Genomic DNA, 24,889 nt, shown 5'->3' on the forward strand with positions numbered 1-24,889 from the left:
TGCAGGGGGCGGGGGTTGGAGGCGGCTTCACCTTTTCTCTCGGGTGGCTTGAAGATGTCTGCTGGGAAGGACACGAAGGACTCCAAGCCTCTCGGGAGCTCGTCCTGAACGGCCTCGAACCGCGGCACGCGGGCACCCGTGAAGTTGAACTTGTCAAAGACATCGACTGCAAGAACTGGGGGACAGAGGTCAGTCACGCACGATGTGGACCCAAAGTCACTCGATGTCTGCCACGCTGCCACGCTGACACTGAGCAGCCAGCTCTTCTCAGGACTGGAATCTGAACTCAGATCCTTGACTGGCTAGGCCGTGGCTCTTCCATTTGAGCCAAGCCTCCACCCCTTTTGCCCAGGCTTTCTAGGGCCTTGCTTCTTGGCTGGCCAGCAAACACAAGGACTCTGTGGGTTGGCATCATGGATGCCTAGCCCTGCCAGGAGGAAGGCCCCTGCTGTGGAGTGGCTTCTCCGGCTTTGGTGGGAGGTCTAGGATGGGTGCAGCTGCGCTTGAATTTCTCTGCCTACAGGGAATGCCCCCTGCTGTCTGCTTCTGCCGACCACCCCGTCCTTCACCTCTGGCCTCTAACGCTCCCTGTGCAGGGAGCCTGGGGGTCAATGTGAGCCACCAGCCTCCCCAAGAACCCCCACACCTGGGGGTCACAGACGAGGAGCGGGGCACAGAGCCTGTGCCTCCCTTTCCTTGGTGGTGGAAGGAAGGCCACAGCCCCACCTGCCTCGCCGGGGGGGGGGGGGGCGGCGCCCGCCGGCGGCCCTTACTCATGTTGGCGGTGACGATGACGAAGGGCCTGAGGTAGGTGCGCCTCACGTTGCGCGCCACGGTGCTGAAGTAGGCCTCGAAGCGCTGCAGCAGCTGCGCGGCCCCTCCCTGGCTCCGCTGGATCTGCTCCCACGACGCCCTGGTGGCCGGCGCCAGGAGGGCGCTGCCCGCCTGGACCACATCCTGGCCAGACAGACAGACAGCACTCAGCCTCCGGTGGAGGCCTGGTCACGCGGCAGAAGCAAGCCGGCTTCTAGGAAGCGGTCGGCTGGCCAGGACCAGGCTGGGCCCGGGTCGGGAGGAGAGACGGCCGGGGACGTCATCGCCGAGGCCACGCAGCCAGGAGGGTGCCTGCGGGGTTTCCCTGCACCCCCGAGACGTGCCGCGAGGCCCAGGGGCACGGGCACGGGAACCGCGGCGATTGGCCGTGCCAGGGAGCGCGGGGGCCCCCGGTGACCCCGCAGGGATGCGTGGTGTGGCGCGTGCTGGTGCGCGGCAGGGAGCCAGCGCGCGGCCAGGGCCGGGGGCACAACCCAAGGTGGAAAGCCGTGTGGAAACTTGTTCTGGAAGATCCCCAGGTGGAGAAGCAACGCCAGCATCATGCTCTCGGGCCGGGAGGCGATCTGAGCAAGACCTGCCGAGGCCCGGGGCTCTGCATAGCGGGGCAGGGCCTGGAGGGGACCCCGAGGCGGCTCTGTGCATAGCTGGGGTGCAGGGGCACCCTGTGGGCTGAGGCAGGGCCTGGAGGGGACCCCGAGGCGGCTCTGTGCATAGCTGGGGCGCAGGGGCACCCCGTGGGCTGAGGCAGGGCCTGGAGGGGACCCGAGGCGGCTCTGTGCATAGCTGGGGCGCAGGGGCACCCCATGGGCTGAGGCAGGGCCTGGAGGGGACCCCGAGGCGGCTCTGTGCATAGCTGGGGCACAGGGGCACCCCGTGGGCTGAGGACAGGGCCTGGAGGGGGCCCCGAGGCGGCTCTGTGCATAGCTGGGGCGCAGGGGTATCCCGTGGGCTGAGGACAGGGCCTGGAGGGGGCCCTGAGGCAGCTCTGTGCATAGCTGGGGCGCAGGGGCACCCCGTGGGCTGAGGCAGGGCCTGGAGGGGACCCCGAGGCGGCTCTGTGCATAGCTGGGGTGCAGGGGCACCCCGTGGGCTGAGGCAGGGCCTGGAGGGGACCTGAGGCGGCTCTGTGCATAGCTGGGGCGCAGGGGCACCCCGTGGGCTGAGGCAGGGCCTGGAGGGGACCCCGAGGTGGCTCTGCGCATAGTGGGGTGCAGGGGCACCCCGTGGGCTGAGGACAGGGCCTGGAGGGGGCCCCGAGGCGGCTCTGTGATGCGCACTGCCGTTTCTACACACCCGGCCCGCAGCGCATCCCTCGCCAGCCCCTCCATGGGACACAGCTGGGGGCCGACGGCTTCCTAGGTGCGGGATAGGCGGGGCTTGAGGGAGTGGGAGGAGTCAGCAAAGAGCACGCGGGGGGACCGTGGTGTCCACAGCACAGGAGGACACGGTCAGTGATGCTGTGGGACAGCCCATGCCCATACTCGGTGGGTGTGGGTGCACCATGAACACTGGGCCCTCCGCTTACAAGCTCTGCCTCGGTTTCCTTACCTGCCAGGTGAATGGGTAGGAGACACTGGAAGGGATGGGGGAGAGATACCACCCTGAAAGCTGGCACAGAGGCACCAGCGGCTCAGGCCTGTCATCCCAGCTACTCAGGAGGCTGAGGTCTGAGGATCGTAGTTCCAACCCAGGGAGGAAAGTCTGTGAGACTCACCTCCAGGGAACCACCAGAAAACTGGAGGTGGAGCTCCAAGTGATAGAAGGCTAACTTTGAGCAAAAAAGCTTGGGGACAGAGCCCAGGCCCTGAGTTCAAGCCCTACAACTGACACACGCACAAAAAGCTAGTAGTAGAGTTGTGGTTCAAGTGGTAGAGTGCCAGCCTAGAGCAAAAAAGCAAGAGTGTGAGGCCCTGAGTTCAAGCTCCAGTAGAAGCACAGAAAAAAAGACAAAGGGCACTATGGGCAGCGGTCCCTCACTGTTGGACGCTCCAGGCCGTGGCTGCCCTTGTCAAAGCATGTCTAACGGCTGCTGGGTCTAGGCCCCTGAGGCAGGGACACCAAACGTGACGGACTTTCACGTGGGCCCCAACTCCCGCCCCCCGACGCCGTGGCTCCACACCGCACACGCCGGCTGCGGCACAGGCCTCCTCGTACCTGGTGGAAGTTGACGTCGCGCGTGGCGGCCAGCTCGAAGCCCTGCTGCTGGCTCTCATGCTGCAGGACGCGGGCCAGCAGCTGGTAGGCTGTGCGCACGTCATTGCTGAAGAGCACGCCGCCCTGGTGCGTGGCGTTCCGCAGGGCCCTCGCCAGCCTCAGGGACCCGTCGCCGTCCATCTGCGTCTCGTTGCGGCTCAGCTTGTCGTTCTGGAAGGAGGGAGACGCCGCCGCTGCTGCTGCCCCAGGCCTTCCCGAGAGAAAGGCACTACTTTCTGGTGGAATTATCCTAGAAAATTATTCTAGGGAAAGAAAAATCCTAGTGCCCAGAAATGGCCGTGGGCTGCTGTCCACGGCAGGAAAAAGGGGATCTCACGTGAAAAAGACACCAGGTGACTAAGTCTAGCAGATGAAACTCCCCAATCCTCAGGCTAATACAGGCGGATGTGGGAACTCTATCTACAGAACCAAGAGACGCCACAGATGCACTTGTGTGTGTCCAGCTCGGAGGCCCGCCAGAATCAGGGAGCCCGGCCTGGCCCGGGCCTCTGACCAGTAGCACTGGCACCCTGGCGGTCCCCTGACTGCATGCCTGTGCCAACCTCCTAGGTTGGTGGCCTCTGACCTACCATGACCTTGAGGTCCAGGAAGGAGCCTGTGGTACAGTTGAAGAGCTCCGGGGGCAGCCAGCCCTTCTCCCCGCTGCAGTGCCGAATGGCGTTTCCTAGAGAACCAGAACATGTGCAGAAACAGAAATGTGGACCACAGCTGGAAAGTACTTATACCCCAGCACTGAGCAGACCCCGGGACCCTGGGAGGCCGGGCTGCACAGACCCACGACCGCAGCACAGAAGGCCCGGCTGCAGACCCCCAGCGTGAGGCTGACATGTCCGCCCTCCTTCCACCCTGGGGCCACCTCCAAAGGTACTGTGATGTTTGCAACCTGGCCCCGGATGCCCAGCAAATACAAGCAAACGCCTGGGAGGTGAGGGGCCAGCCACGTGCCCAGCCCACTGCGGCTGGTCTGCACTCCCAGTGCCCCTTCCTGCGTGGTACCACTGCGGTTGCACCTCACAGCCCAGTGCAGGGTGGTGAGGGGACTCGTCCAAGGCCCCGGCAGAGCAGCGGGGCCCACGGACAGAGACAGAGCTCACCACCCACGTGCGACGGCAGCTGTTCTTTTGTTTTCTTTTTATGTCATCATGAGGCTTGAACTCAGGGCCGAGGTGCTATCCCTGAGCTCTTTTGCGCAAGGCTAGAGCTCTAGCACTTTGAGCTGCAGCTCTACTTCCAGTTTTCTGGTGGTTAATTGGAGATAAGAATCTCACGGACTTTCCTGCCAGGCTGGCTCTGAACTAACTGTGACCCTCAGATCTCAGCCTCCTGAGGATTTTAGGTGGGAGATGCCGGCGCCCAGCCCACACATCGCTTTCCCAGGCCTGTGCCGGTCCACTGTTCTTCCCCGAGGGCATCCTGGACCGTGGGACTTACCCACTGATCCTTTCGGGCATGGCACTGCGGCCGGTTGCCCAAACTTGGTCTGTGGCCACCAGATGCCAGCCTCAAATGCTCTGGGACACCCGCTGTAGATCACTGGGGGACAGAGGAAAAGACAGGACTCAGCTCAGCACCCTGTGTTCACCAACAGGAGCCCCTCCCCCGACCGTGCCCCTGGCAGCTTCCTGTGCCCACTGGTATCAGAACTGGCTTCACCCACAGCCTCAAGAAGGCCAGGCTGGGGCTGGGAAGGTGGCTCAATGGTAGAGCGCTTGCCTTGCATGCATGAGGCCCTGGGTTCGATTCCTCAGCACCACATAAGCAAAAAGAAAAAAGCCAGAAGTGGCGCTGTGGCTCAAGTGGTAGAGCGCTAGCCTTGAGCTGAAGAGCTGAGGGACAGCGCGCAGGCCCAGAGTTCAGGCCCCACGACCAGACCAAAAAAAAAAAAAAGAATGGCCAGGCTCTAGAAGGCCGAGGAGAACCTAGAACATGCGGTTGCCGGCATGCAGGCACGGGCTGTGTGCCTGCCGCAGTGTGGCGGGAGGGGTGGGGGAAGGAGGACCTTCGCAGCCCAGCGCGGTGACTTCGGCGAAGGGGCTGTCGCAGCGGTTGCACTGGCGGCCGATGACGCCCGGCTTGCAGGCACACTGTCCCGTGTCCATGTTGCAGGCCCGGCTGCGGGAGCCATGCGGGAAGCAGTCGCATGGCAGGCAGGCGTCCTGGGCGGGGGGCTTGTAGTAATTCTCCTGCAAGAGCCAAAGCGCGTGTGATGCTGCACACAGGGACCATGGAGCAGCCCCGCGGGGCCCAGGCCGCACAGTAGCCCGACTCCCTCCACGAGGGGTTGGGGGACAAGCCCCCCCCCCAGGTCTGAGCTTCCTGAGTAGCTGGGATTACAGGTGTGAGTCACTGGTACACAGCCTTCATCTTTAGTTTCTATGGTGCTGGGATGGAATGCAGGGCCGTGTGCACATTAAGAGTCGGAGCCGCATCTTCAGCTCTTAACATTTAAAATCTTCATCATTACTGAAGGCCAGCTTGGAAAAAAGCAGGACCATGGCCAACTATGCAGACCTTAACTGGTGTTGGATATGGGACATCCTTCACAGAAATCTCTAGATCTCTTGTGACCCACTAGGTGTGGGGGCAGAGAACAAACCTGTGAGGATTTAACCGGCAACAATCCCAGTTCTCACGCAGGGGTGAGTATGTGAGGCAGCCAGGCTGTGTGCACAGACACAGAAGAGCGCACAACACCCACAGACACGCGTGCAAGGCTGTGTGTGTGACAGTGAGGGAGAGCAGGTATCTACAAAGGTAGGCGGGGTGTGTGTACAGTGGACGAGTGTGAACATGTGTGCATGCACTCTCAGGGATGTGTGTGTAGGATTCTGTGTATGTGCACGTGCATTGCATAGGATTGTACATGTGTTTCATGTGACAATGTATACACGAGTTTTGTGTGGGATTGTGTGTACACCTGTGTTTCATGTAGGATTGGGCATGCATGTGTGTTTTATGTAGGACTATGTATACATACGTGTTTTGTGTAGGATTGTACCGTACATATTTCATGTAGGATTGTGGGTACACGTTTTGTGTGGGATTGTATATACACAAGTTTTTCACAGGACTGTATATGTGTGTGTGTGTTCCATGTAGAAAAGTGCACACACGTGTTTCATGTAGGATTGCACACACGTTTCATGTAGGATTTTGTGCGTACATGTGTTTCATGTAGGATTGCAGACACGTTTCGTGTAGGATTTTGTGCATACATGGGTTTGTGGATAATTGCACTTACACGTGTGTTTCATGAAGGACTGTGTGCACACGTTTCCGGCAGGATCGTGTGTGCACACGTTTCGTTTTGCGTACGATTTTGTGTGCACGTGTGTTTGTGTAGGGCTGCATATGTGTGTCTGTTCCATGTAGGATTGTATGTGCACACGTTTCATGTAGAATTCAGTGCGTGTGTTTTGTGTATGATTGCACACGTGTGTGCTTCATGTGGGACTGCATGCACACACGTGTGTTGTGCAGCGCCGTCCCTGGGCTCGGGACGGAGCAGGGCTGGCCGTGCCGGGCGCCGCACCTTGCACTGGCACTGGCCGTTGGTCTTGTTGCAGTCGGGATCGAAGCCCTGGCTGACGGCACAGTGGCAGGGGCCGCAGATGGGGTTCCCCCACCAGCCTTTGGGGCATGGAAGGTCCACTCTGGTGGGAAATAAGATGGCATTGGAGGTCTACAGAAGAAAGGGTAGAGCCTGCCAGGGCCTGAGCAGGCTGGCATCCCATCGCCACATCACCCCCAACCATCCCTCTCCCCCTCCCCCTCCCCCTCTCCCTCCCCACACCTCCCTCCTGCCCCCCGGCACACCTGGTGTGTGCCTCTCAGGGTCAAAGCCACCCAGAGGAGAGCCAGGTGGACGGGGAGGAGAGGCTCTGGGGTCGGGAGGCGGCGCACGGGGCCCTTACTTGTTCTCGCAGTACGGCCCGTAGTGGCCCGGTCCACACTCGCACGCATAGCCCCGCGGGGAGCCCGGGGGGCGCACGCAGGCCGCGGCGTGCTTGCAGGGGTTCAGGTGACAGGCGTCCACGCACTTCTGTCCAAAGTACCCTACGGGGACAGGGCCGCTGTCACCTCTGCGTGAGGCCATCTCAGACGCTGCGGCGAGGGCAGAGGGCGTGGCAGGGAGGAGCCCAGCCGCAGGAAGCCAGGCGCTCAGCGGGCGGGACTTGGAAAGGGAAGACACCTGTCCAGGCTTTCAGGGAGGCTGTGAGCTGGGGTGGAAGAGGGGGTCCCCAGCCACCCCGGGAAGCAAATGGAGGGTGAGTGCCCAGACCCCCAACTTCAGGGGTGACGTGTGCTTGGCGGGGAAGGCGTGGCGCCGCGGCCCGGCGCCGGCTCTCACCCCGGCGGGGGAGGGGCACCGGGAGCCCACCTTTGTCACACACGCAGGAGTAGCCGTCCCAGGTGTCCTGGCAGCGGCTGTGCGGGGGGCAGGGGCCCGAGGCGCACGGGTTCTCCACGCTGCAGCCGTCCCGCACCCGGACCTTCAGCGCGTCATTCATGTTCAGCGTGGCAATGTTGGTGGACGTCTCCCCCATCCTCACCCCCTGCATTAGAGTGGGCAGCTGCAGTCAGTCCTGGGACACGAGGGTGGAGGAACCCCACGGGGGCCCCAAATCCTCCCCCATCCTCCACGAGACACTTCCTAAGCCGAGCGCCTGGGGCTCCCCGGGGAGGCCGACGTTGGGTCATCTGAGAGGATCAGGAGCAAAGGCAGGACTGAGTCACTGCACAAACCGTTCCTGCCAGCCAGAGCTGGTGCCTCACGCCCGTCAGCCCAGTTACTCATCGGGAGGCTGCGGTGTGAGGATCGCAATTTGAAACCAGCCCAGGCAGGAGAGTCCATGAGACTCTTACCGCCAACAAACCAGCAGAAAGCCAGAAGTGGGACCCAGCTCAAGTGGTAGAGCACCAATTTTGATTTAGAAAAAGAAAAACCAAGTGAGAGCACAAGTCTCTGAGTTCAACAGACAGACAGACAGACAGACAGATGAACAGACAGACAGACGAACAGACAGACAGACAAACAGACAGACAGACAAACAGACAAACAGACAGACAGACGAACAGACAGACAGACGAACAGACAGACAGACGAACAGACAGACAAACAGCTCCTGTGGCAGCCACTTCAGCTGGGCTGGAACACACTGGGGGCGGGGGGGACAATGTGGGAGCTGGGAGGGGGTCTAAGGAGGAACAGGAGGCCCTAAGGCTGGGGCTCAGCCTGCCTGGTTGGCAGCCCGATCCGGGGCACTGGAGGCCCAGGCGGCCCCTGAGGCGGTCCCGGCCCCTGCGGTACCTGCATGCAGCCTCGGAAGCCGTGGCGCACGGAGACCTGGTCCTCAGACACGCCCCCGACCACCACGCTGTGCATCTTCAGCCCTGGGAGCTGGTTCCCGATCTGCACCGTGTTCTGAGCAGAGAGAGGAGCGGCGTGCTGACGGTGACACCAGGTCACCGCTCCCCGGACGGAGGTCCCGGGCCTCCACCCTCGGCCTGGCTGAGTGCAGAGGGCCAGGGGACGGACCAAGGGGCCGTGGGGGCACGGGCAACCCTCAAGCCCTGTAATGGGCACACCGGGCAGGCCATGAGCGAGGGCGGGGAGTGGGCAGGCGGGCGGAGGGAGGCAGGAAGGCGGGCCTGCTCACCTGGTCCATCCCGTAGTCCAGGGTCACGACCGCCAGGTACTTGATGTCCTTGCCCTCCTTGGCGCTCCGCAGCTCTACCAGGAGGTGGTGCCACGCCCCGTCGGTCACCCGGAACCGGGACAGCTGCAAGGACGCCACATCGGAGGAGCCGTAGGACACCTCAAACCGGATGTAGTGGTTCAGGATCTGCGGGGCAGAGAGACGCCCCTGACGCTCCGACCATCAAAGCACTGCGGTGTCTGAGCAGCGGCTGCACAAACTGACCCGGGCTGTGGGCTTGTTTTGGGGGTGCTAGGGACTCGACGCAAGGCCCCATGCTTGCTGGATATGCACACCACCACGTGGGCGCCCCGGCCCTTTGTGCTCCCCCCTTTTTTGCCCAGACTGGCCTGTTCAGATGGGGTCTTGCTAACTGTTTGCCCTGGAGGGTCTCAAATGACAATCTGATCTGAAGAGCTGGGATTACAGGTGTGGACCACTGTACTCAGCTAAAGCCAGGCAACGTTTCAATCCATCCAGAGCCAATCTCTCACGTCTAATGACATGTTTGAAAAACAGCCGAGCTCAGCGCTGCGAGCGGTTGAAATGGGAAGTCCTGCAGCAATGCAGCCAGGGTGAAGTTCAGGCAGAAAACACAAGTTCCTCCAGAAACACAAGGTAAGCGAGACAGAAAGCCTTCAGTGCAGGGTGCAGGGGAACTCCAGGTACAGCAGAACGTCAGCCACAGCCAGGGACAGCAGGACACTGGGCACCACTCTGCAGGCTGCTGCGGGTGCTGACAAGCCTGGGGCGTGGGGGGCAGGGCGTCCAGCCAGGCTCCCTGGTCCCTGGACTGCAGGCTGTAAGACCCAGGGCTCTGCACTTTTGTCGGTCATGGGGTTTGAACTCACAGCCTGGGAGCTGTCCCTGAGCTCTTCCACTCAAGGCTAGCACTCTGCCACTTTGAGCCACAGCTCCACTCCTGGTTTCCTGATGGTTATTGGAGCCGGCCCGGGCTGGCTTTGAACCACAACCCTCCAATCTCAGCCTCCTGAACAGCTAGGGAGTAAACATGCAGAGCAGCTCTTGCTGCAACGGGCCCAGCTTGGACTCCTCGGTCTGAAGGTGCTAATACGCTCTGTAAAGACGGTGCCCAGGGGCAGCCATGGCCGATAACAACACCTCTGCCCCGGCTTCCGACTCTCTCCAGGTTTTCAATACAAACTCAATAATGATCATATTGATGACGATGATGATGATACATAACCGCGCACATGAGAAGATAAGACAGCGTGCCTGAAAGCCAGGAGTGAAGAGCAAAAACAGACCCCTCCTCCAGTCTGTGTCGTTTACAGAACTGACACATGAAAACCTCGCAACGGCTCAGCCTGAGAGCAGCTCAGCACGCGCTCACGCTCACGCAGAACCACAGACACCCACTAGCTGTGCGGTGTGGAAAAATCTCCACATATTGCAAAGCAAAGCTCAGATTGTACAGCCCAAACCCCGCTGGACTTGCTGTAAGAAACACCAAGATGCTTTTCTAGAAAATGCCGCAAACGTGCTAACTCAGAAATAACCTACAGATCTCAGACAAGTGCAGAATGGGTATCAGAAAAGGCTGTTTGTTGCTGTTGTCCTGTTGCTTTTTGTGTTATCCTGGGGCTTGAACTCAGGACCTGGGCACTGTCCCTGAGCTTTTACACTCAAGGCTAGGACTCTTACCACTTGAGCCACAGCTCCAATTCTGGATTTTGGTGGTTAACTACAGATAGGAGTCTCACAGACTTGTCTGCCCAGGCTGGCTTAGAACCACAGTCCTCAGATCTCAGCCTCCTGAGTAGCTAGGATTATAGGTGAGAGCCAGTGGAGCTTGGTAGAAAAGCTATTTGCTTTTAAATCAAAGAGAACTGGACTATAACTTGTTTTCAAGTTTCTCTAGAATAACTTTTTTTCCCCCTTTTTGGCAGTGTTCACGTTTGAATGCAGACGCTTGTACTTGCTGAGCCATTCCCCAACCTAATCTTTTGCTGATTCCTTTTGAAACATCTCCCTTCCTGCCCAGACACGCGCCTGCGCTGCCCTCTGCTGCGTTGGTCTCCCGTGCGTGTTGGGGGTCACAGGCATGCCCTGCGAAACGGGAGTCCTGCAGGCTTTCCTGCGGGCTGGCTGGGAACTGCGACCTCGGGATCACAGCACTCGCCAGTGTGCCCAGCTACGGGATGGCCTGAACCACATGCCTCCCCTGGGGGAAGCCTCTCACAGAGCTGGGATTACAGGTGTGAGCTGCCGTGCCCAGCTTTGCCTTTTAATGTTCATTTCCTTTCATTCTACAAGTTTTCCTTGCCGCCTCCTCCTCTGTCCTTGCTAATGATCAGGCCAGTGGTAGGAAGGCCGCCATGTCTAGACAGAAGCAGTGGCTATGATAAGCCACAGGGGCTACCACCACCTCGTCCCGTCGCAACTTCAAGACGGGAGTCAGCGACCCCAGGATTGCCCCATCCAACAGGGATCTGAGATCAGATCCTTGTTCTGCCTGCGTGGGTTCAGATGGGCCCCCGGGAAGCTCCTCAGGCCTAGACAAGGCCCAAGAGCTGAATGCATCTCTAGAAAGGACCAGAACGTTCCTGTAACACCCACAACCTGCCTATGGGAACTGTCCTGGGCTGCGCTTCCTGCCTCCCAGCCCGGCTCAGGGAAGGCGGGCTGGCCCCTGGCAGAGCCCGGGCCTTGTGGATGAGGGAGCCCACCCCGTGGGACCACGCTGTCCGCGGAAGAGGCATGGAGACCGGGCTGCCAGTCTGCAGGGAGCTGCCAGGCATCGGCCAAAGCCAAGAGGGTGCGGGGGCTCTCCCCACGGAGACGCTGCTCACGTGCCTGCCCTGCACTCCCAGCAAGTCTGTCAACTCACACCAGAGAGGAACACGAGAGCCCCTGATGCGGGCGGTACCCCGAGACCCAGGGGGCGCCCCGGATGCTCTGTGGGCCTCAGGCTGCGCTGAGAGCCATGCTGGGCCGGGACCGGCTGCGGTGAGATGCAGAGGGCCTGTCCTCTGGTCTGGGCTCTCCTCAGCCTCCTCTCGCCCACCACGCAGGGTCCTCGCCCACTAACCTCTGACGGGCCGGGCCGGCCCTGGGCCCTCAGAGCCACGTGTGAGCGGGCATCTCCCTGCACCCCGTGCGGAGCGGGAGCGAGTGTGGGTGCCCCCCGGGGTCTGTCCCTGACATCGCCAGCCTCTGCCCCGGCCTCCAAAGCGAGAACCGCAAGCCGGTCCAAGAGGGACTTCCCAATCAGAGTCACCGTCCCCAGGCTGTTATCCTGGGACAGGGGGCGCCCATGTCCAGGGGAGACCTGTAGCGTGGCAAGAGGCTGATCAAAGACAGCAACTGTGCAGGAAGGAGGGGAGGGAGGAGGAGGGAAGGAAAGAGGGGAGGAAAAGAAGGAGGGAAGGAAGGAAGGGAGGGAAACGAGGGGAGGGATGGAGGGAGGAGCCTCTGGTTGTTCTAAGGTGGAGACAATAAACGCACTGTGGGAAGGAAGTGTAAACACACCCAGCTCCCTTCACATGCACTCACACATGCACACACGCACACACGGACACATGGACAAACATACATATGCATGCACAGACTGGTATATAGATACACACATCCACACACAGATACACACACGTATGCACAACGATGTCTTCATCTACACACATACACACATCCGCACAGGCACGTGCTCAGACATACACACATGTATGCACAATGTACAGACACATGCACGCATATGCATACATATACACATACACATGGGCATGCTCCGCAGACACCCACACAGCGACAGACACATGGAGGCATGCTTGCACATACGTATACATACTTGGAAAAAGCCTAGAAGGAAGACACATCCAGTGACAGAATTCCTTCAAGCAAGATGGATGGGCTTGATCAGGCCCAACTTTCCTAGGAGCCTATGACTCCCAAGGCTGCTGCACCAGGAAAGAACAGGTCTAGGGGCTCCCATGAACCTCCAGGAGGGGGAACTGTGGGGCGCTTGGGGAGCCTGGTGCTGATCAGTGAGTGATGTGGACGGCGGCCGACACAGGAACATCCGTACCGCGGGACACAGGGAGGTGGGGCCGTAGGCCTGGGGCTGGGAGGGGCAGTCATGATGGACAGCTGTCAAAGCAGTGGTTCCCACAAGAGAAAGCAACCGGGCTGGGCACACGCCTGGAATCCCAGCTACTCGGGAGACTGAGGCCTGAGGATCATGGTTTGAAGCCAGCCTGCGTAGCAAAGTGTGATTCTTATCTCCCATAAATTACCCTTCTCCTCCAAATAGCCAGAAGTGGGGCTGTGGCTCGATTGATGGAGCACTAGCCTTGAGCAAAAGAGCTCAGGGACAGCACCCAAGCCCTGAGTTCAAGCCCTAAACATACAAGCACACACACACACACACACACACACACACAAAGCAACCTGCCATTGGTTCTCAATGAAGAATCTCTGGATCTTAGAAGATCTAAGTGGAAACTATTTGTGATGTTAAATAAATAAAATAATAATAATAAAAAAGCAAGGGAGGAAGTGGCGCTGTGGCTCAAGCAGTAGAGCGCTGGCCTTGAGCTGAAGAGTGCAGCGCCCAGGCCCAGAGTTCAAGCCCCACAACCGACAAAAAAAAGAAACTGTTCATTTGGCTTTGTTTTAAAACTGCTACGGTGGCCCAGGTGGTGCTGGACCCTGAGGGCCTCCTGCCTCAGCTTCCCAAGTCCTGGGATTATAGGAGTCCCTCACCGTGCCCGGCAAGGAATTCTGTTATCTGGCGTTTCAACGAAACAAACAGTAAAGACCGCACGCAAACGAACAAACGCTCAGAAAACACATATGGGAGGCATGCAACAGGTCCCTGGAACCTTCTGGCTAGCCACCTCCCAGACACAGTGACAATGGTGACAGAGCTGTCGGCGCTGGCTTGCCCAGAGGCCCGCTACTCCCCCCCCCCCGCCCCAGCGGGAACTGCTGCCATCAGCTCTGAAATACCTAAAATCTAGCCAGAAAACAGGCCTGACCCCCGTAGCCTGGGGGGGGGGGCTCCCGTCTAAGATCACCCGGCGCGTGACCCCAGGTCTGCCTGCCTCGGGACCACGAGTCCTGTCCTGGCTGTAAGGAAGGGAAGAAAGCCCTGGAAAGGCAACCGCGGTGGGAAGCCAGGCCCCTCTCCTCCGCTGAATGGCGCGATTGTGCTCCTGCCCCGGCCGCGGCTCACATTTCCCTTCCAGCTCTGCTGGGGCGGGCGCAGGAGGTGCAGGAGTGGCGGGGGTGCCCCTGCGAGGCGCCCTGGGTAACCCCACGCCCGGCCCCCTCTCTCCCACCTGCCCTGCGGCCCCACGCACCTGGAGATGGAGCCCCGAGGACAGGCCCGCCGTGGCTTCTAGCAGCACGCCATCCTCCTTCTGGGTCCGGAACATGAGCCCCAGGTACCAGGGCACAGAGATGGTGATGTCCAGGTCGCTCCAGGACACCAGGCTCTCCCCGCTGAAGTGCTGGGCATGGGGCATGGCTGTGGACACAGACCACATTGCACAGGTGGAGAGAGGGCGCCAGGCCCTGGGCTGGGCGGTGGCTTCACCCGGTCCTGGGCCCTTCTCATCTCAATGCTAAGGCCCACGCGCTCTGTGACAAATCCAGCCCTCAGAGCCCAGCACTGGGTAATGCTGACCCCCACCGGGTCCTGGTGAGGCCTGGGCGCTTCGTCCATAGCTGAGGTGTGGCGAGGGTCCCGGGCTGGGGGGGCTGGGCAGCCCTGGGGCCCGAGGGGTGGGCCTGCCAGACCCTCCCACCTGTCCGGCCCACACGTAGCCCGGGAACCTAGGCAGGGGCAGGGCTCTGGGAGGGTGGGCGCTGGCACACACACCCAGCCCACAGTTCTGCCCATTGTTTCCTTCGGAAGATTCCGGGTCCTTCTGTCTACCCAGAGCAGGTGTGAGCGCACAGCCTCACACCCCGCCTCAGGAGCTGCCTGTCGGCCTGGCTGGGCCCAGGCAAAGCCACCAGTACAGGTGGCCCTTCACAGCTTGTGTATTGGGGCCCGCAGATTGCTTCCGTGCGGGACTTCTCAGAGCCCTCCATTTGCTGCCAGGCACTGGGATATCTGGAGGTGAGGGCAGTGGACACCCCGAACAGGTGTGGACAGCTCCATCCCTTCCTTATTTTCTGGTTAGTGAATTAGCAGCACTTGGCTTCCAACTCAAAGGTTTGCTTGAGCACCACCTGCAGCCCTCCCTGCTCTGGTTATAAACAGCCCACACCAGCCTGGCCGGAGATCCTCTATCTAAGCATTCCAGCTTTTCAGCTGGTCTGACCCGCACGCACCACACACCCAGCTGCCCGTACTGAGACTGCCTGGCTGGCCTCCAACCACCATCCTCCTGACCCCAACCTCCTAAGAAGCTAGGACTACAGGTGTGAGCCACAGGTGCCTGGCAGATTTATCTTAAAATTTAAGAGTGTCAATGACTAAAAAACAACAACAACAAATGCTTCAAAATGAAGTTGCTGTTCAAAACTGCCAGATCTATCTATAACCGCACAGAGGCGGGGGGGGGGGAGGGCACAGGGCAGGGAGGGATCTGAGGACTCAGCTGTTTTGTTCACCAGACGGTGCCATCTGGAAGGTGAACGGGGCCCCGCACCTCCGGCTGGCCCTGACCGGAGGAGGCGCTCCTTCTGCAGGGCTGGAGCCCCCCCCCCCAGCTCCCACCCCCTGTGCCCGGGGCAGCTGCGGCCGGGGCAGGAGCAGCGCCAAGCCCTCACCTTGCTCACAGTTCTTGCCGCCGAAGTGGAGCGGGCACTCGCACAGATACATGTTCCACCTGTTCACACAGGTGCCCCCGTTCTGGCATGAGGTCCCGTCGCAGAAGTTCCTTTGGGCGGCACAGCCTGGCAAGGCGGAGCACACAGCCAGGCCTTAGCGCAGGGGACCAGAGGCGGGCCCCCCGGGGGACCCGCCTCCTTCCCACAAGGGGCCCGATGTGAACGGAAGTGGCTGAAGCTTCAGCCAGGCGGGAACACTGGCTGTGGTCCCCGAGCTGGGATGGCTGGAAGGCTCTGCCAACCGCCAAGACTCACAGCGGCTGGTCTGGTCACCTGGTGGCACACCGACAACCCTAGGGTCGTGTGTCCCAGGGTCAGCCGATGGCCAGCAGGAGCAGGGCAGCTGTGGAGGCGCAGACCAGGCCCGGAGTGTGCAGTGGCTGGGTCCCCACCCCCACGTCCAGGAGGTGCCCATAGCTGGGCACACATCTCTAAGAAAAGACGGCTCACTAGGGACGGACAAGCAGCCCTCCCCAGGGTGCCTGCTGATGGGCAGCGGGTGCCGTGCCAGTCCTGTGCACCCCGGCGGCCACACATACCCGCCCTGGTGCCATTGTTGGCGATGAATCCCGCCATGTCCACACTCCGGCCGTCAATGGACAGGTTCCGCATGCAGCCGACAAACTGTCGGTTGTGCACCGGGAAATCTTCAGGTAGGTTGGGGACGCCGCCCAGGAGCAGTGGGCCGGTGAGATCCAGGGACCTGTGGGGGCACAGCGCACTCTGTATGCCCAGGGGAGGGGCAGCACGGGGCCAGCTCTGCTGCAGAAGCTGCAGCCCTGCTGCCAGGGCGGTGTCGCGGAGCAGCGCCAACGCCCGGTCGTCAGAGGCCAGAAGTCCATCCTGCTTCCGGGCCTTTCTGAGGTTCTCCTCCAGCCTCGGTGCCTCGGTTTCCTCAATCCTGACTTACTGGAGGTTTGGTGAGCCAGTGACCACTCAGCAGCTCAAATGGATGGGGAGGAGGTCATGGGGAAGGTCACTGGCTACATTAGCTTGAATGTCACTTTCAAAATGGATGCTTGCAGCTGGGCACTGGTGGCTCACGCCTGTCATCCTGGTCTGAGCAGGAAAGTCTGGGAGACTCTTATTTCCAATTAAGTACCAAAAAACAAAAAGTGAGAGGTAGAGCTATGGCTCAAGTGGTAGAGCGCTAGCCTTGAAGACAGACCTTGAGTTCAAGCCCCAGGGCCAGCAAGCACACACACGCACACATACACACAAGACCAAAAAGGGGGCTGGGAAGGGGGCTTCGTGGTAGGGTGCTGACCTAACCTGCATGAAGCCCTGGGTTCGATTTCTCAGTACCACATACACAGATAAACCCAGAAGTGGCACTATGGCTCAAGTGGTAGAGCGCTAGCCTTGACCAAAAGAAGCTCAGGGACAGCGCCCAGGCCCTGAGTTCAAGACCCACGACTGGCAAAAACAACACAGGCTGCTCAGGGCTGTTTGCACACACCTGTAGTGCTTAGGGGATAAGGTAGGAGGATGGGGAGTTCAAGGCCAGCCCGGGCTATGTACCACAACCCCGACCCACTCTGTGTTCAACCAGCATGCAATCAGCATCCAGTCCAGCAGGAGCGCGTGCTCGACTTTAGAATCTGGTATCACAAGCAAAAACAAACAAACAATGAAACCCGGTAATGGCCACCAGCGAACGTGTTGGGAGACCTCGGGGACCGGTGGGGAGACCGGGTGCGGGAGTGTGTGTGGGTTCTCGCTGGACGAAGCCAGGGGTCGGGGTCCAGAGAGAGGGCTGGAAGCCCGAGTCAGAGAGCTGCACTCATCATCTAGGGCTGCTGGCTTCTCTTGACCGATACTTGTAAGGGGACTTTTTCTAGAGAGTTCCATGTCTCAGACAAAAGGTCACCTGACCCACAGGAGGGAATCTGATGCCAGCCTGAGCTGGGGCTACCGAAGTGCCCTGCCTGGGCCGTCTGGGGGGCCCAGAGTGACCTGTGCCGGGCACAGGGGCACCCGTGGGGGCGGGTGCCTGGAGGTCCCTCAGAAGACTCACTTCTTCGAGCCGCTCTGGGTGCCCTGCGCAGCGCAGCTGTAGTTCCCCACATAGCCACCGAAGTGCACGGCCACGGCTGTGTCACAATCGTCCACGGTCACCACCGCCACCTTCTCCCCGGACGGCCCGTGGGGCAGGCCCAGGCGGCCGATGTTGGGCTGTGGGCACAGGAAGACCAGGGTCAGCACTGCTCCCCCAGGGAACCCTCCGTGGGCACCCCAGCCCACGCACACCGCCCGTGGGGGCCGAGGGACAAGGGACCGGGACAGCTCTCCTCCTTCCCAGTGCCCCAGAGCCCGGGGAGAGCGGCCTCGGCACACACGGCTGAGCCCAGAGGGAAAGGAGCCCGAGCTGCAGCGGGGGCCGCGGAGCTGGGACAGCCACAGCTCCAGACAGACAGACAAGGGCACGGGGGACGCGGATCAAGGACACGGGGGACGCAGGTCAAGGACGCACAGCACTGTCGCCCCTGCCTGCAGGGGGGGGTGGGGAGGACCTCAACCAGAGCAGCGGAGGGCGGGGAGGACTCTCCGAGCGCCCGGAGGAACACGGTCCTGCTCACGTCTGAGCTGCCCTGTCTTGGATTCCTCATTACACGGCCCTAGGACACAGGCATGTGCTGTAGCCTGGAAAGTTCTTCTGAACCCGTGCTCTGCTGCCCTGGGGATCCTCAGCTGGGCCCCGGCCATCCCAACCCTGTGTTCCAGGGAACCGATGCCAGCACGCACTCCCGTCCCAAAGACACTGCCCTGTGTCAAGAGCTCCCCGTTCAGGCCGGAGCCTGCCTGGCACAGGCCGTGCCGTACCCACGCTCACCTTGCCTGACGGGCCCTCCCGTCCCATGCACAGTCAGGAGACAGGGCCACTGGGCCTCCATGCCAGCCACAGTCAGACGGCACAACCGTGCCAAGCTAAGGGAGGCACAGGAGAGCCGCCCGTCACACTTGCAGCTGGGCTTCTCGTGTGTTTCTGGATCCATGCACCCCAGGTGGCTGTGGGGACCAAGCCGAAGGGGACAGGGCAGTGCTGCCAGGCCCCTCGGTCAGCACAGGACGCACGCCAGAGCTCCTTCCTGCCCACGGGAAATGCCCGCAAAATGAGGAGCCCCGATGGGCATGGTGGTAAACACCTGCAGTGAGCGTTCTGGAGGCTGGGGCTGACTTCCAGGCTGGCTACGCCCACTCCAAAAGAAAGGTAAAAACAAGGGCCCTATGCTTCTTGAGAACTGTAGGGTCAGTTTGAGCTCATCATGTGATGCACTCATGCTTTCTAACGTACTATTAAATCATCAATGCTGTGTTTTGTTTTGTGTTTACTGTGTGTGTGTGTGTGTGTGTGTGTCTGTCTGTCTGTCTGTCTGTCTGTCTGTGTGCACGTTCCCCAATACTAAGGCTTAAACCCAGGGTCTGGGTGCTGTCCCTTAGCTCTTTTGGTCAAGACTGGTGCTCTGCCAGTTGAGCCCCAGCTCAACTTCCAGCTTTTTAATGGTTGATGGGAGAACACAGTTCTGGGACTTTTCTGCCTAAGCTGGCTTTGAACCATCCTCAGCTCTCAGGCTCCTGAGTAGCTAGAATTACAAGGCTGAGCCACTGGAACTTGACTATTTTTAAAAAGTCTTAGTTTTTACAAAGGAACAAAGCGCCCATTTGGGTGGGAGATGGGGCTGGGAGTCATTGGGTTGCTGGCCACAGGTACTCATCCAGGAGGCCGAGTTGTGTGACTCCAGGGCTCATTTACCCAGGCAGGTGGAGCTGGCCTATGTGGCTGGACACCACCATCCCAGGTCTATTCCAGACCCACCGTGTCCACCCCATGCAGCTTCCCTGTACGACGTGGGGGCTTGATGGGAGAATACCGGTCCTCCCAGCATTCCCGGACTCTGAGGTCAACCCTGCGGTACACTGGACAACTGCAGGCCCTTCTTAGGCCTGCCATCTCCCTGGCGTACGCATCACCTTTTACGCTGCTGGTGAAACCACCAGGCCCGATAATCCACGTCCTTAGAGGCCGACTTCACCATTGCGCTAAGCAATACTTAGATGGTTTGGAAAAATCACCCGTTTGCTTGCTCCATAACAGCAGCCTGATTAGAAAACAGTCCATTAGGGATGCTTAAATGTTAGGTGTGATCCTGGAGGAAGATGAGCCACCCTGGCGCTGTCTCCCCAGCTGGTAATTTACACTTTGGTGATGGGAGAGACTTTCAGAGAGGGGCATAAACGGCACTTTACCCTGCTAGGCTTTAATGAAACTAAGCTGCTATTTACAAAATTGCAATTGTGGCAAACTGCTGCTTGTAATCAAACAGCTCAGCCCGGCAAGAAAAGGAAAACTGAGGGTAAAAAGACAGGGAAAAAAAATAAGCACCCACGTTTGTCTGCAGGACAGTTTCTGCTGATGGAGGCATTCCACCGGCGGCTGACTTCAGTCTGGGGCCAACGGAGCGGACCGCAGGTGGGGTCTGGGGAAAGGGAGGCTGAGGTCCCCGGCAGCCCCCCTCCCCCCACAGGGGCACTGGATTTTCTGGCAAAGCACCGAGCCATCACGGGGGAAGAGCAGAAGGGATGTAATTTAACAGCAGAGCACTTGCCTGGCAACTGCAGGGCCCTGGGTTCCACCCCAGCACTGAAAAAGAGGAAAGGTTGCGCTGGTGGCTCATGCTGGTAATCCTAGCTACTCAGGAGGCTGAGATCTGAGGACTGCAGTTCAAAGCCAGCCTGGACAGGAATGTCCACGAGACGACACCAATATAGCTAAAAGTGGAGATGTGGCTCAAGTAGTAGAGCACCAGCCTTGAGTGAAAAAGAGAGAGTGCCCAGGCTCTGATTTCAAGCCCCAGAACCGGCACACACACGCGCGCGCACACACACACACACACACAACTGTGTTACAGCTTGAAAGCCAGCACACAGAATGAAAAGCCAGTGGAAAAGACACCAGGAAATGGCAACAATGCCGGGCCCGCTTCCAATGCCACCCCTCCACCCCGCCCCACACACCCTCGCTTCTAAAAAGAAAGCAACAGGAGCTGCCCATTCCAATTTGTGGCCCAAGAGAAAGTGATCTGAGGCTCAGCGGGCCAGCACAGGTGAGGAGGATAAAAGCAGACGGGCTCTTTTTCACAAGTAAGCTGCATTTTGAGCTAGCTGCTGAAGGAGTGACTCAGGTGGCAATTTCGGAATTCTCCGTTCTTACTCCCCACTTTTGCTGGTGCCCGGCTTTGCTTGCTCACATCTCACACTCTACCACTTGAGCCACACCTCCAGCCGGGCTGTTCAATGGCTATTTGGGGGATAGATTCTTACATGGACTTTCCTGCTGGCTTTCCAGCTGGCTTCAAACGATGATCCTCCCAGATCTCGGCCTCCTGAACTAGGATTACAGGCGTGAGTCACCACGGCTGTCAACTATATTCTTATGCAGAAGGAACCCGGGAACAGGAAGGCTCAGCTAAGTCTAGCAAGTCAGGCAGCCAGACCTGGAAGCTGTCCCCCATCCACAAGGGGAGAGGGAGGCCGGACGCCCAGGCCTTACACAGAGGACAGAAAGTGCAGTGGTGGCCGGGCTGAACAAAGAAGACAGACCGGAGAGCATGCACTGAGGACACACCCCTGGTGGGTGCCCGAGCCAGCGCGGCTGCTCCGAGCAGAGCCTGCCCGAGGCCCAGGGCTGCTGTCAGCTGAAGGAGCCCGTGAAAGGCTGTGCGACCCATCACCTGACGGACCGGTTGGGAGTGCGGATACAGAATCCGTGGAGGGGGGGGCCCCACCATTCTCCCGCGCCTCCCCGCTGGCTCCCTTCCACCCCCCAAGCCTGTAAGCCGTGGTGGGAGCTTTTGTGAGCCCACAAAAGCCTTTGGGCCTGCCGAGCGCTCAGGTTTCTGCAAGCCTTTTAACCTGCTGCAGACAGTTCCACGTTGTCAGGAGGCTGGCGGGGCGGTGGGGGTCCAGTTTCAGCCCGGTGGGAGGGGTGCAGGGCGCTCAGACACCAGACACCAGGGGCGGGCCTCGGGACGGGAATGGATTCTCGTTCAGTGTCAGCAATGATTAACCGACGTTCATATCAGAGAATTCACAGACGGCCGGGCCTCAGGAATGTGTGTGCAAAGAGTCCAAATGTGGCATGCACCAGCTATGAGGCGCCATTCTCCAACACAGCGGGGTTCAGACTGACCCACAGCAACCTCCGGGAATGCGCAGGGCAGAGACCCCGCACCAGCTGTGAGGGAGGAGCCTCCCGGGGTGACGCTGTGTGGGAAATCTGGTTCTGCTGCATGGGTCTCATCTTTGCCTTCTTGGCTTCCCCACCAGAATACAAGTCCCCGGGGCAAAGGCCATGCCTGCTGTAACCACAGCTGCCCCAGGGCCTGGGACGGGGTGGGCCACACTGGGGTAAGATGCACACGCCCCTTCGTGTAGTTTTGCCTGCGCTGTGGTGTTGGCAGGCCAGGCACTGCCAACGTTCGGGGAACCAAACGGCCACATATCAAAGGGCCAGCTTTGCCAAGCGGTAAGACAGCCTCCATGTTCCCAGACTGAGCACAGGGCTGGGTTTCTCCGCCAGAATAAAATGGCTGTGTGCCACAGACCGCACCAGCCCTGGGCGTGGCACAGCGAGGCCTGGAGCTGCCTCTGACCACAAAGGCCCGTCTCCTCCCGCCGCTGCCCACTGCACACACGCAGGGTCTCTCCTCTCGTAAGTCACTCCCCGTGGCTTTAACAGCAAGGGTGAAAACAGGAGCCCAGGTCTTTCGGGCATGCGCCCTGAAGGCGTGGGGCCCTGGGGCCCTGGCTGCCTGCGGCTGGGGCAGCGGCTGGGAACCAATCCAAGCTGTCAGAGCGCTGAGGTCCCCTGCACAGCTCCGGCGCCCCGACTCCATCACCTGCCTGTGACCTGGGTCAGGTGGCGTGCTGCCCTGGGCCAGGCCAGGCTCCCACCTGGCGGGCTCAAGCCGACATGGTGATGAAGGGTCCGGAAGCCCCTGCAGAGGGCCGCATGCCGGGCAGCCACCTCGGCCTCCTGGCCTACATGGGGCGCAGCTGTGCATGCCCAAGGTCGGCACCGACACAGGACAGGAGCCGCACCATCTCTAGTGACCATCACTCCCAAAGCCAGGCGGCACCCTGACCTCTGACCCCTGGACGGTGGGCAAGATCGGGTCCCCTCATCATAAGACTCAAACTGCTTTTCAACCAGGATCACAGTCTACAGGCCGCCTTGCGGGCCCTCTATCAGTTCCCACAAAGCCAGCCACGTTTCCCTCATTCTGCCTGACACAAAGCCGGGCTCTGACGGCGGGCGGCAGGGCCAGAGGCCCAGGCCTTCCCGGAGCTCCAGGAAAGATCCGGTGGGCCAGCCCCAGCTCCAGCCAGCCCCACCCTGAGCCACGTGAAGAGCCCCAAGAACTGTGGGGCAATCCAGAGGCTGTGGGGAACCGGCCGCAGTCACTGCCCCCTGCAGCAGGCAGACAGGCTCCCGGGGCCGCGCAGACGGACAGACAGAAGGCCCTAAGCTAGCCTTCGCCAGCAGACTCCCACACTGTGCACTGTGCATAGACCCACACCCTCACATGCACACTCACAAAGCCTGGCCTGCTCCACTGAGGACCTCAGCGCCCCTCTCTGTCCAGAGTCCGGGCTTCCAGGCACCGACCCGGGGACCCCTCGCTTGCTTTCTTCCCAGCCAGCTCCCTGGCAGCCCCTTCTCCGGCCGTGGCTGCTGAGCGGTGGGCGAGGTGAGGGGCTGGTAAGGAGCAGCGAGGGAGCGTGCTGGCCTGGGTGAGCCTGTGGTCACGGCAAGGGGGGACGGTGACAGCCGGGGATGGCACGCTAGACACAGAGTGGCTGACAAACACCACAGCCACACTCCGGCCCACCCCTGCCCCGTTCTCCAGGGCTGTGAGGACCTCAGGGGCTGGCGCACATCCTGCCCTAGGCAAGACACCTGTCAGCGCGCAGGCCTGGTGCGGGGGCAGAGGCCAGGCAGCCCGGGAGGCGCGAGGGGGCCGGGACACTGGGAGAGGTGGAGGGTGGCCTGCGCGGGGACGGGACAGGTGGCAGGTGGCAGGAAGGCCAGCCACCCCAGACAGGAAGCCTCCGGCCCCGGGGGACTTTCCACAGCATGGTAGGGAGCACAAAGGCCGGGGAGGGGCTCCACGCGTCCAGGGAGCTGTCCTGTTTCCACAGCAGGTGTCTGGCCCTGTCCGCCAGCCTGTGTGTGCGGGAGAGGAAGCAGGCCTGCGGCCAGCGGCGTGGCAGGGCGTGTCCTCCCCAGCCTCCGACTCCACCAGGGACAGGGCCACCTTGTACGGGGCTTGCTGGCCACCTGGGGCCCTTCGCTGGCATTGATTACCTGCTCTGCGTGCTTCAAGGAGGCATTCAACACTCCAGGCTGAGATGGAGGATAACGGCGCTGCCGCCATCACCCGATGACCCGCGGGAGGCATGAAAGCTGCCGCACGCAGGCCCGGACGCTCAGTATTTATAGAATACCATGAGGGCCGGGAGAGAACCGGCCACGAAGCAGGAAATGCCACCGGGAAGAAACAGCTGCTTCACACTGCAGCTGGGGGCTGGGCTGGGACAATGAGAGCTTGATGGCCACTGAACCCCTGGAGTACACTCCTGCCGGCGCTTGTGAAGCACCCCGGCTCCTCTTTGTTGAACCCTGTGTGAGGGTGCGGCCGAACAGCAGGCCTGCTCAGCGGTGTCCTGGGGCAAAAGGTTTCATATACTTGGCGAAGTTTAACTAACTTCAGAAAAATTTGGTACAGTATTTAAATCTGATGATTCGTTGAAATAAAACATTTAGAAGAAAAAAATAGCCAGGCCTGGGAGCTCATGGCTTGAATCCCAGCTGCTCAGAAGGCTGAGATCTGGGGAATCACAATTCTGTGTCCACTCAGGCAGGAAAGTCCATGAGATGCTCGTCTCCAATTAACCACACAAAAAGCCAAGCGGCAGAGGGCTAGCCTTGAGGGGAAAAGCCAAGTGAGAGGGTAAGGCCCTGAGTTCAAGGCCTACCGCTAGCCCAGGCACATATGCACACGCGCATGCACACACAAGTGAACAAACAAAACCCCAGTTTATCTGCCCGAGGGCACCAGCTCCAGCTCCATGGGGTGCAGTGTATGATCAGAGGACTGGGAGGGAATCACACCACACCCTTTACACGCTGGAGCACACACACACGCACACACACACACGCACACACACCCTTTACACGCTGGAGCACACACACACGCACACACACCCTTTACAAGCTGGAGCACACACACACGCACACACACACACGCACACACACCCTTTACACGCTGGAGCACACA

The 24,889-nt window shown here is 60.2% G+C and overlaps 1 protein-coding gene across 1 annotated transcript in view; it reads right to left on the reverse strand.

Annotated features, from left to right (window-relative positions):
- Positions 1-24,889, reverse strand: part of Celsr1 (cadherin, EGF LAG seven-pass G-type receptor 1) — a 120,979-nt gene that overhangs the window by 24,374 nt on the left and 71,716 nt on the right. The window contains exons 9-23 of the mRNA XM_013025720.1: positions 17,566-17,723; positions 16,088-16,251; positions 15,489-15,614; positions 14,069-14,235; positions 8,709-8,894; positions 8,360-8,473; positions 7,430-7,604; positions 6,963-7,104; positions 6,581-6,701; positions 5,048-5,231; positions 4,480-4,581; positions 3,618-3,712; positions 2,989-3,198; positions 774-957; positions 32-175 (exon numbers count right to left, since the gene is read on the reverse strand). Coding sequence (XP_012881174.1) covers positions 32-175; positions 774-957; positions 2,989-3,198; positions 3,618-3,712; positions 4,480-4,581; positions 5,048-5,231; positions 6,581-6,701; positions 6,963-7,104; positions 7,430-7,604; positions 8,360-8,473; positions 8,709-8,894; positions 14,069-14,235; positions 15,489-15,614; positions 16,088-16,251; positions 17,566-17,723 — 2,272 coding nt within the window. The remainder of the gene's footprint in view (positions 1-31; positions 176-773; positions 958-2,988; positions 3,199-3,617; positions 3,713-4,479; positions 4,582-5,047; positions 5,232-6,580; positions 6,702-6,962; positions 7,105-7,429; positions 7,605-8,359; positions 8,474-8,708; positions 8,895-14,068; positions 14,236-15,488; positions 15,615-16,087; positions 16,252-17,565; positions 17,724-24,889) is intronic.

Source organism: Dipodomys ordii, unplaced genomic scaffold (assembly GCF_000151885.1).
Source record: "Dipodomys ordii isolate 6190 unplaced genomic scaffold, Dord_2.0 Scaffold87, whole genome shotgun sequence".
In the NCBI taxonomy this organism is placed as follows: domain Eukaryota; kingdom Metazoa; phylum Chordata; class Mammalia; order Rodentia; family Heteromyidae; genus Dipodomys; species Dipodomys ordii.